The 11,548-nt window shown below is 48.2% G+C and overlaps 1 protein-coding gene across 1 annotated transcript; it reads left to right on the top strand.

Annotated features, from left to right (window-relative positions):
• The first annotated feature begins 5,225 nt into the window (after positions 1-5,225).
• Positions 5,226-11,113, top strand: LOC131397379 (leukocyte immunoglobulin-like receptor subfamily B member 4). Its single transcript, XM_058530201.1, has 11 exons — positions 5,226-5,308; positions 5,479-5,514; positions 5,705-5,989; positions 6,143-6,445; positions 7,095-7,142; positions 8,199-8,318; positions 8,666-8,710; positions 8,793-8,828; positions 9,073-9,125; positions 9,918-10,082; positions 10,162-11,113. Exons 1-11 carry the CDS (start codon positions 5,275-5,277, stop codon positions 10,303-10,305), a joined length of 1,269 nt encoding a protein of 422 aa, XP_058386184.1. The 5' UTR covers positions 5,226-5,274; the 3' UTR covers positions 10,306-11,113.
• Positions 11,114-11,548: the final 435 nt, after the last annotated feature.

Below are 11,548 nucleotides of genomic sequence, written 5' to 3'. Positions count from 1 at the left end.
AAAATGTAATTCAAAATCTAGAGGCAGTAGCAAGAAAATATGGGAAATTGGACTACATAAAAATGAACCTGTCTTTTCATAGCACAAAAAATAAGACAGATCAAAACACAAATGGAAAACTAGAAGAAAATATATTAAAGATCTCTCTCTGTGTGTATGTGCATGCACATACATATATATGGATTTTATATAGAGATGGATGTCCATGACTGAAGAAAAAGTAAGATAGACAAAAGACAAACTATACGAACAAGAAATTAACAAAAAAGATTAAAATGGCACTTTAACACGTGAAAAGCTGTATAGACTTAGCTATATAAAAAGACATGAAAATTTAAAGTAAATTGCAATGAATTTCATGTATTTGGCAAAAATCAGATGTCCTTTTACAAATCTGTGAACAAAGCAAAAAGGTCTCCTGTTGGTGGGAATGCAAAACTGGACAATCCATACTTAGGGGAAATTGTCATTACTGACCAAAACAACATATGCAAATTATGTTTTATGAATATGTAAATACGCATATTAAAATTATGCATTATACCCAGGAAATGCTTTCAAGTTTTCCTTGAAGGCACACCTCCAAATATATGAAAAGATATATCCCTAGGTTAATAATTGAAGCATTGTTTGTACTTGTGAAATATTGGGAAAGAAGCCCTAAATGTCCAACCCATTGGGCTAAATAAACTCAAAATGGAGTAATTTACCACTGTAAAAGATAGTAGCAGATTATTTTTATATGGAATGAATCTCAGGATGTACTGTTAAGTGAAAAGAACAAACTGGTAAAGATGGAAAAAACAGAGCTGGAAGAACATTGAGGGCATCAGTATGAGAATCACGGGGAAAGGAGAAAGACCAGACACATTTGCTTATTATGACAGAAAGAAATGCAAGAAAGATTGGCCACATTTCACAGGCACTTAAAAGCAATGGGATGTTATAAACAGTGTTATTTATATATAAATGAATACATTTGAGAGAAAATAAGGAGTTTGCTGCAGCATAACAGTCAGTGGCTGCAAAAATTAGTCAGTGGAAGTTTCGCGAGGAACATGATATGTACTGACTCTCAGAGTATCTCCCCACAAATCAGTGATTCATTATGAACGGCACATAGCTTTACTGTGGAGAAACCTGGGAGGCGCCAAATTAACCAAGTTATGAAAGCAAAATCACCAATAAGGAAAAAGAAAGACAATATTGCTTCAGCAGTATTCCACCCCAAAATTCAGAGCCTGAATCTAAGCACGAGGTGCCATTGGGCAAACCATTGTGTGTGTTTTGTACATATTATGGCTTATTTCTCTCCAGAGTCTCCCCCTTCTCTATCAGCCACTCATCAACCCTAGCTGTGAACAACGACTGGAAGAAAAAGCTTCCAAGGTCTCCATTCATGCCCGTGTTTTAAACTTCATTAATCCAAACGGGATTCCGTGGTCTAGGAAGATTTGGAGATGAACAAACCACTCAAGTGTGGAGAAGGGTAGTAACCTGGACAGAAACCATTCATCCTCTGACTGTCCAGCTCTACACCCAGTATTCAGTTGGCGGCATCTTTGGACAATGTCTGAAATGCAGTACTGGGAGTTTACGACAGGCAGAAAGTGTTTTCTGTGAAAGCAGAAGTCGTATATCTTGTTTGGGACCACAACAGAGAGTGACATGTGGGGAAATAGCTGTTCCGCTTCCTGTGATAATTTCAGTGTTGAAACATGGACTGGGGGTGATGGATGCCCACCCATGGCATCCTCTTCGTCAGCATGGCCTTCCAGGCTCCATCCTCTCGCCCCTCTGCACAGCCGGGGCAACCAGGAAAATTACCATGATTGTGAAACTCACTGCCCCGCTGCCTGACTCCCTGGGGAGGGAAAGTGAGTCACAGTTTTATTGTCATCATTTTGTGCTTTTAGAACAAGCCTTGAATTTCACTTCGAAATTCTCCCTAATTTGTCTTCTCAGTGGTGAGTTATTAATTTATGATTTATTAATAAATATTTTAAATTGAGCATTGGTAACTAATAATCTATTATTTCCTACTAACGATGTATCATCTAATTAGTCTTCTCATTCATGTGTTATCAGTTTATTATTTATTAATCATTGTTCTTAAATTAAGCATTGGTCAGTTAACCAATTATTAATTACTTATCATTAATAATGTATCTATTTGTTATGTCAGTGTTCATTTATTCTCTTTTACGAGCTGGAGCGTAGAGTGAGAAGTGCTGATGATTCAACAATGGGAAAGATGTGGCTTATAATTCCGTGGGGCATCTTATTGGCTTAACTTCTTTTTTCTGTCTACAAAATCATAACAAATTCTGAATTACACCCCCTACCCTATCAGAGACATTTATTCAGGCAGAGAGAGACATTGAATGTGTAGATAGCATAAAATTGCTCCAAAATGCAAACTTAATCACTTTCTTGAAGGTCCTGGATCCACGTGGGAAGATTATGCCAGGATCTGTAGGTGGAGGGGGCTTTGGAGTGGGAATCCAGAAGAGGGTATAGGCTGAGATGGGAGTGGAGATTCACCTAGAGAGACAGATGCAAATCTGATATCTGCTCTGAAATAGGAAGTCATAGAATAGGAAATTCTTCATAGAAGAATTGAGGATGAGGTGTTCTCTCCAACAAAGGCTGTTTCTCCAGAGAGGAGAAAAAAATATATGAGGTCTGCCTCCTAGACATTGACCTTTTAGAAAGTAGGTTGGAGTTGAAGGTGGAGGGAGTCGCTATTCCGTGTACAGGCCTTCAATTTTCGGATCATTTTGTCTTCCATCATTTAAAAATGATGTCATCACCTTCTTTATTGGTAAAATAGTAACCTGTTCCCTCCTGCAGACTTTTTCTACTAAAACGTTCATTGTCCACCTTACCATTTTGTTAAATATTCATTTACTTCTAGAGATCCCCAAACCACCGACGTCCGTCGGTCAGAGTGAAGGCCAACGGAGGTGGTGTGATTAACAGAGACCTGCCTTGGGTTCTTGATCCACCCTGTAGTTATTTCTCTAGCTCTGGAATTCTCAAATGGTACAGACATCCTCAACAACTGGCGCTGGTTCTCTGACTTGTGGAGTAGAGATACGATGGAAGGAAAGGCCAGGTGGAGGCACTGGAAATGCCTCTCCCTACCAAAATCGTGAAACCAAAGTGCCCCTGCACTCCCAGAGGGACTGCACAGATGGTACCACCATCGAGAACCTGACAGATACGGAGGCGATGGTACCTTCCACATCCCCATGCAAGTTGCCTACTTGGTTTGTTCAGAAGACAGAAGGACCTGGGAGTACAGTAGTGGATTCTTCTTCATCAGGTGGTGACTCCCACTTCAGCTTCTGCTCCAGCTGAAGAACCACAGAGAAACCCACACATGCCCTGGCACCTCATCTGCAGCTGTTGGTCTGGTTAAAGTTTATTTTCTCTGGGTCTATCTCTAAAGGCTATATATATGGTCAGTCTGCTTTGGGCTGTCAGGGCCAGTAACACATCTCCACTGCCCTCCTTCAGGTCTGTATCGACTCACCAGCCCTCTGCTATCCAGGCTTCAGGGACCACGACCGCCCCTCTGTTGCACAGGACATCACACAGGTCCATTATATACCATGCTGGCTGGGCCTGTGGAACATGAAGCAGCAACTATTCCAGGTGCTTTGCAAGATTTATGTGTTCCAGAGGGTGAGAAATAAATCTTCGAAAATTGCCTCGGTGAAAATTCTAAGAGTCCAGTCGCCTGAGGCATGTTGAGATATCCCATCCAAGCTGAAGACTCATTGCTCATCTGACCCTCCTCCTAGTGAGAAAAAAGTCCAATCCTTAGGGGGCCTTCTTTGGATTTGGAGACAACATATACATCCTTGGGCATGCTACCTCCACCCACTTTTGAGTGTCTTGAGTGGCTGCTGAGTTTTGAGTGGGACCCAGAACAAGAGAAGACTTTGTTATGTGCCTCAGCCACAGGAAGCCTGAGCTATATGACCCCAAAGATCCAATGGTGTTTGAAACATCTGTGGCAGATGAGGTCACTATACAGAGCCTTTGGCAGGAAACTATAGATGAATTACAATGTAGGCATTTAAGATTTGGAACCACACTATGTCATTTCTGCACATAATCATTCTTTGTGAAACAGCTTCCAAGTTGTTACTGGGCTCTAGTTGAGATGGGTGCTTGGCCATGAGCAAGCGTGTTACCATGTGACATGAGCGGCCCATCATGCACTGGGAGCTGATTAGCTACCAAGCCTTAAATGGGGATGTCCAGCATCACTCCATCATCTAACAGAAGGGGTTTATATGAGACACAGCTAGAGAAGTTCCTGAAGGCAGAATAATGAAGTCCCTTATCCTAAAGATGTCTACATCCTAATCCTCAGAACCTGGAATATGTCGCCTCACAGGACAAAAGGGACTTTGCCGGTGTGATTAAGTTAAGGATCCTGAGATGGGGAGATGATCTTGGATTATCCAGATGGGTCCAATGTCATCATAAGTCCTTCTGAGCGACAGAGGGAGACAGAGGAGTCAGAGTCAAAAAAGGAGATGTGACTCCAAAGCAGCAGATGGAGCGATGTGATTGCTGGCTTTGAAGAAGGAAGGGCTGACGAGGCAAGGGATACGGGAGCTTGTAGAAGCTTGAAAAGCAAAGGGAATGGATTCACCCCGAGAGCCTCCAGAAGGAGCACAGCCTGATGACAACTTGATTTTAACTCAGGGGTGTCCGTTTTGGACTTCTGACTTCCAGAACTGGAAGATAATAAATCTTGTGGCTGCAGCTCGTTAGCTTGTAGTGATTTGTTATGGCCTCAGTGGGAAACGAACGCACTGGATATCTGTTGTTTTGTCGGTGTTGGTGTTTTGTTTGTTTTTTTCCTAGTCTGAGCTCTGTAAGCTCAGCTTTTGAATCTGTCTTGTTCAGTGATTGTACTTCTGGACCTGACACCTTGGATATACTCAAAATACGTGCTGATGTTTGCCTCAAGAAAGGGGTTCAGGCCAAGCAGAAAGTAGCGTATGGGTCAAGTGAAGCCTCAGATGTGGTCAGAAATGTCTGCAGAAGCCTGCTGCTCACACCAGCCCCAGCCCTGGGAAAAGGAGAGCCAGGCTCCTGGGGAGGGGCAGTTCCCCTTTCTGTGGGATGGCTGACGTGACAACCTCGTGATGGGGAGGACCTCCCTGTGGCCACATCCTGTGCTTCTGACTGTCCTGCTGGGCGCGGTGGTCTCTTCCATCTGCACAGCCAGGGCCACGGGGAGGAGAAGCCATGACCCTCACCCTCATGACCCTGCTCTGCCTTGGTGAGATTTGAGGAGGGGAAAGGGAGAAGCCCCTTCTCTAGAAAGAGAAGACCCCGCCCCACAGCCAGGCCCTGGTCTGTCAGGAGTTCCCAGGTCTCAGGACGCTCATAGGGAGGAGAGGTTCTTCTCAGGATTCAGGGGCAAATCTCTCACAGGGAACTCTCTTCCAGGGCTGAGTCTGGGTCCCAGGATGCCAGTGAAGGCAGGTGAGTCTGTCCCCAGGTGTCCCAGGTCCCACCTCCTCAGTGAGACAAAGGAACCACTCCTGGGCATTTGGGCGCAGAGACAGCAGTTCTGGTCTGAAGGAGGGGGGATGTCTGGAAGGGTCCTGGGGCTGAGAGCTAGGGAACTGGGGGAGGGGAATGTCTTGTGACCCAGCCTCTGATTTCCTTCCAGGGACCCTCCCCAAACCTATCATCTGGGCTGATCCAGGCTCTGTGATTGCCTGGTGGAGGCCTGTGACCATCTGGTGTCAGGGGACCCTGGAAGCCCAGGAGTACTGCCTGGATAAAGAGGGAAGTGCATCGCCGTGGGACAGACAGAACCCACTGGATCCTAGGGACAAGGCCAAGTTCTCCATCCAACATATGACAGAGCAATTTGCAGGGAGATATCGCTGTTACTATCTCAGCCCCACTGGCTGGTCAGAGCACAGTGACCCTCTGGAGCTGGTGGTGACAGGTGAGAGGACACTCAGGGGTCCCAGCCTCAGGCTCTGCCCTCAGGAAGAAGGTCTGCTCTCAGGGGTGTGTCCACTCTCACAGCCCAGCCCTGGGCTGGGGGATATGGGAGAGATGTGTGCCCCATTTAACACGCTGCCTCCTCATCTCCTAGGATTCTACATCAAACCCACCCTCTCAGCCCTGCCAAGTCCTGTGGTGCCCTCAGGGGGGCACGTGACCCTCCAGTGTGGCTCATGGCAGAGATTTGGCAGATTCATTCTGACTAAGGAAGGAGAACACAAGCCAATCTGGACCCTGGACTCACAGCAACACCCCTATGGACAGTTCCAGGCTGTGTTCCCTGTGGGCCCCGTGACCCCCAGTGACAGGAGGACATTCAGATGCTATGGCTATTACATGAGCAAACCCCAGATGTGGTCAGACCCTAGTGACCCCCTTGAGCTCATGGTCTCAGGTGAGGGCCCCTGACCCTGTCCTGTCTGAGTCAGTCAGCTCAGGGCTCTATCTCCCAGAGAGCTCTGGGCTGGGATGAGAGTGACGGGCCCCAAGGGAGGGTCACCCAGAGGGGGATCTGCCCCTCAGAGTGCAGGAGGGAAACAGGGACCCCCCATGCCCACCTCTTCCCACATCCCCATCACTAGAATCCTCCAGGTGGGTAGAGGGAGAGCCTTGGGGACACAGGGCAGATGAAGGAGAAGAGAGTGAGCAGAGACGGGGTCTCTCGGGGAACCTCCAGCCCCTCATCTCCTCTCGTGCTTTCTCCCAGGATCCTCTGGGGACCCCACCTCCCCACCCACAGGACTCAACTTAACAGTTGGTGAATCACAGGGGCCTCTGTCCAGAGAGGTCACAGTTTCCCCAGGCCTGTCTCTCGAGACTCAGCTGATCTGACTCCCAGTTCCTCTTTCAGCACAGCTTGTCCCCCAGGGGGGCTGGGAGTAGGGCAGAAGTGAGGGTCCAGGGGGCTCCGGGGCTCTGAGGCTGGACGGATGATGGGTGGGGCAGTCACCGCAGAGGGAGATGCTTGGGCCCAGCCTGGGGGAGGGGCAGCCATGCTGAAGTGGGGAGAAGTAACGCCCCCTACCTCCTGTCCTGATGCCCAGGAGGCTCTGAGGATGGACTCTCTCTCACCGAGTCACGCACTCCAAAGAGTAAGTGAGGGTCTCTGTGGGGAGGTGGTGGGTGGGTCCATGGAGGGCGGGGGTTGAGCTACGTCATCGGGAGACTGACTTAGACTCACCTTCCCCTGTCTGGGCCTCAGTTTCTCCAAGTGTAAAGGAGAGAATCGTGGCCCAGAGCTTAGATTTCCTTTCAATTCTGTCTATGGCTCTGGCCTCCTGGGAGAGGTAGTCTCACAGGGAAGTCCCCGAAGGACGTGATTTTATGGAGGCCTGTCCCCTCTGGAGCAGTGACGGTGACATTGTACAGGGGAGGGAGGGGCAGGACAATGGTCTGGGCGTTTAGGCCCTTTCCCTTTAGCTCAAGGTTCATAGCTCGAGTGGAAAGAGCAAGGAAAGCAATCATCCCCCCAGATTCAGTCCCAGCTGGACTGCTCCAACTCTGGGGCCCTGAGCAGCTCATTTCTCTTCTCTGAGTCTTAGTGCATTGTCTGTAAAGCTCCCTGGTCCCATCCTGCTCACAGGCCTGCAGTGACATTAGGTGAAATAAGGACCTGTGTGTTACAGAGCTCAGGAAAGACAGAGACCCCACCCCAGGCCGGACCTTCCCAAGGGGCATCAGGGCCCTGCAGGGTGGGTGACGGACCCCAGGAGAGATGCAGAGCCCACCCAATGCATCCAGCCCTCCCCCAGGTCCTCGCTGTATATGGAGAGGGGAGGGTAATGAGGACGGACCCCCAGCTCCAGATGAAACACTGGGGCAGGCCCTGACTACAGATGTGGAGCCCCAGAGGATTGAGCCGGTGTCTGCCTGGGGGGCATCAGGATGAGTGCACAGGGAACCCACAGTCCTGGGTTCCAGTCCCAGCTCTGCCACTTCAGGCTGGGTGACCTGGGGCACATGATTTACCTGTTTGTGCCTCAGTTTCCTCATCTGTGAAATGGTTGGATGGGGGTGGCAGTCTCTTGTTGTATGATTGCTGTGAGTGAGAGGAGATGAATGCACTGAGCCCAGCACGTGTGTGGCACACAGTAGACACTAAATTAAAGAGCATCACTGGCTCATTCATGACGTTACTTGTGCCCAAGGTCTCAAATGGTACCTGAAGGTTCTGGTTGGGGTCTCGGTGGCCTTCGTCCTGCTGCTCTCCCTCGTCCTCCTCCTCTTCCTCATGCGACACTGGCGTCAGGGCAAAAGCAGGAGGTCAGGTGAGTAGGGAACAGAGTGACCCGGGTCACAGGGGGAGGTGGGCTTAGGGCACCAGCAGAGGGAAAGCAAGTAGATGGGAGGGTGAGCTCCCAAAAAGACTTTTCCAGAATCTCAAATCAGAAACTCCTAAAGAAAACACTTAATACAGCACACATGTACACATTTAAGGTGTTCTTTCAGCTTTTTAATCTCAAGAAATATGGAAACGTACACACAAGTATGTGTTAAGGTTTCCTTCTTTCCTCTCGAATCCCATGTGGAGGGCGGGTGGTCATGACCTCCCAGGGATGAAACTCTGTCCATCATGACCCTGCCCAGAGACAGGCTGATCTCCAACTCCCTGCAGGGGCTGCAGACCCAGAGCCCAAGGACAGAGGCCTGCAGATCAGCTAATTCCTGTCCTGAAGACCCCAGACTCCCACCCCGCCCTAGGTCCCTCTCTGCCCCTAACACTCCCGTCTCCTCCCCCAGCTCCAGCCCAGCTGCTGACGCCCAGGAAGAGACCCTCTGTGAGAGGAGAGGAGGGGCCACCCTGGGGGGTGGGCACAGAGGTCTCAGGAGGCCATGGGGGAATAGACTGGGAGGATCTGGGGATTCAGTGTGAGAAGCACTGAAATCCCACCCTGAGTGACCTCGGGCACATCTCCTCACCCCTGGACCTCAGTGGCCCATCTGAGAGCAGAGAGGGGCCTGCAGCCCTGAGAGATCTCAGGAATCCTGCCAAGAGACACACCCCGTGTTCTGCCCCAGCAGATGCTGCCGTGAAGGACACACAGCCTGAGGAGAGCGTGGAGCTGGACCATCAGGTGAGACCCCTGCTCCTGTCCAGGCCACCAGTTTGACCTACCTGTTGTCAAACTTATTCCAGTGGACACTTCCTGTCCTCACGTCACCCAGCTCTCAGCAGTGTCCCACACTGACCTCTCCTCTCGGGCACCCTGGGTGGTCCTCCTGTGACTTCACTCCTCCTGGTTTCTGTGAGATCATGGCTCCTCCTACGTGATCCCCTTTCCTGGGTCCTCGTCTTCTCTCTGACCTTCTGGTTGTTGGGGTGCACCCCTAGGGCTCAAGAGGATGCACGAATAAGTGAATAACCCTCAAGGCCCCTAGGCCCCCTTCATTCATTCCCGCAACAATGTGCACAGGGACCTTACTGTTTACCCAGCTCCATTCAGGTGCTGCAGGTGCAGCAGTGAGGAAACTGTGTCCACACTCCTTTAGCTCACCTTGTGGGTGAGAGACAATACACAAATATGCAGGTAGCATCCTAGAGTTCAAAGTGCTGTTGAGGAAAATAAAGTGAGGAAAAGGGATAGAGTGCATGCAGGGGGCAGAGGAAACAGCAGACGCAAAGGTCCTGAGGCAGCAAAATGATTTTTCAGGGAAATGGGCCATGTGGCTGGAGACAAATGAGCGAGAAATAGTGTGTGAGGATAAGAATCAGAACAGTAGAGAGCACCCAGATGTCCAAGGTTTAGGATGTCCCTGAAGATTCCATCAGGAAGTGCCCTCACTCTATAACAGTGTGGAGGGTTGACTGGAGGAGGTCAGCAGTGGGGTCAGGGAGACACTGTTTCTGTCCCTCTGTCCACCTCCAGCAGGGCCCCCATGATGAAGACCCCCAGAGAGTGATGGAAGCCCAGGTGATCCACTCAAGATCAAGACTTAGACAGAGAGTGTACATCTCTCCTTCCCCCCTGTCAGAAGAATCACTGGACATGAAGGACAGACAAGCAGAAAATGACGGACAGAGGGACAGACAGGTGGGTCCCATCCTCTCCTGGACACCAGGCTGCCACCACCCCAATCACATACCTATCCCCCACTCTCCCCCTGCTCCAGGCTACTGTGTCTGAAGACCCTCAGGACGTGACCTACGCACAGCTGAACCACTTGACCCTCAGGCGGGAGACAACATCCTCTTCCTCCCAGTCAGAGGAACCCCCAGCAGAGCCCAGTGTGTATGCTGCTCTGGCCATCCACTAGTCCAGAAAGGACCCAGATGCACCCTCCAGGGAGAGAGACTGCAGGGACTCCAAAAGGCACAGGAGCTGCCCCCAAAGGACACCTCCTAATGACCCCCAGCCAGCCAGACTCCTAACATGGACCACCAGGACCTTCTGGGACACTTTGGGAGTCACCTGATTCTGCCGTCAAAGATAACAGATATCCTCACATTATGGAAATAAAGCAGCAGACTTCTCAGTAATCTATAGTTTAATGAGAAATCCAAAACATGAGTGAGAGAATGTTTTAAACATGATGGTAACGTAAATATTACCCATCAAACGTATGAAATAGGAAAATTCAGAACCATGAATAAATGAATATAGTAGAAAAGAACAGCCTAAAGAAACAACGACCTAAGCTATCATATCAAGAATTTAGAAAAAGAATAATATATTATTAGAAATAAAGGTAGGAGGGAAATAGTAATGACAAGAGTAGCTACTAATGAGGACAAACAAATAATAGAGAAAAGTCATGAAAGCCAAAAAAATTCATTCTTGAAAACATTAATCACATTTATACATCCCAGCCACAATGCTCAAGGAAAAGAGAGAACTCATACATCATATCATCAAGACAACATTACAGATCCTACAGACTTCAAATAGGTAACTGATCATTATGATCAATTTGATGCCAGTATATTAGAAAATGTAGATGAAATGGACAAAATTTTCAATGTACAATTTAAAAAATGATGGACACAAAAATAAATAGAAAATCTGAATTGTCATAGATATTAAATATGTTGAATCTATAATTAAAAATTTTCCCAAAAAGTGAATGCTGAGTCTGGAAAACTTCATTCACGAATGCTTCTGAATACTACACACTTATGACATACACACAAACACACACCTGGAGACACACACACAGACATGGACATGGGCCCTCACACATACACACACACATACATACACATACCAAACTTACACGAGCTTCTCCTGAAAATAGAAGAGGCAATATTCCTCCCAACACATTTTATCAGACCAGAAAAAACTTGATACCAAAACCTGACAAGGAAACTACAAAATGGGAAGATCACAGGAACCTCTCGCACAGGATCTTAGCTGTAGATTCCTACATAAAATATTCCCAAACAGGAGTCGGTGATATATAAAATGGATGATATATCATGATCATGCTGGTATGTTCTTTTTAGGAATGCATGGTTTGTTTCATATTCAAAAAGCAATCAATAAAACTCTTACATAAAACA

Source organism: Diceros bicornis, chromosome 34 (assembly GCF_020826845.1).
Source record: "Diceros bicornis minor isolate mBicDic1 chromosome 34, mDicBic1.mat.cur, whole genome shotgun sequence".
NCBI lineage: Eukaryota > Metazoa > Chordata > Mammalia > Perissodactyla > Rhinocerotidae > Diceros > Diceros bicornis.
The sequence above is the reverse complement of the archived record's forward strand: the minus strand, read 5'-3'. Positions and strand labels throughout refer to the sequence as shown.

Coding starts and splice junctions, on each gene's coding strand:
- LOC131397379 (XM_058530201.1), top strand. CDS start 5,275: ATGACCCTCACCCTCATGACCCTGCTCTGCCTTG. Junction 5,309..5,478: donor CATGACCCTGCTCTGCCTTG/GTGAGATTTGAG, acceptor ACTCTCTTCCAG/GGCTGAGTCTGGGTCCCAGG. Junction 10,083..10,161: donor ACGGACAGAGGGACAGACAG/GTGGGTCCCATC, acceptor CCCCTGCTCCAG/GCTACTGTGTCTGAAGACCC.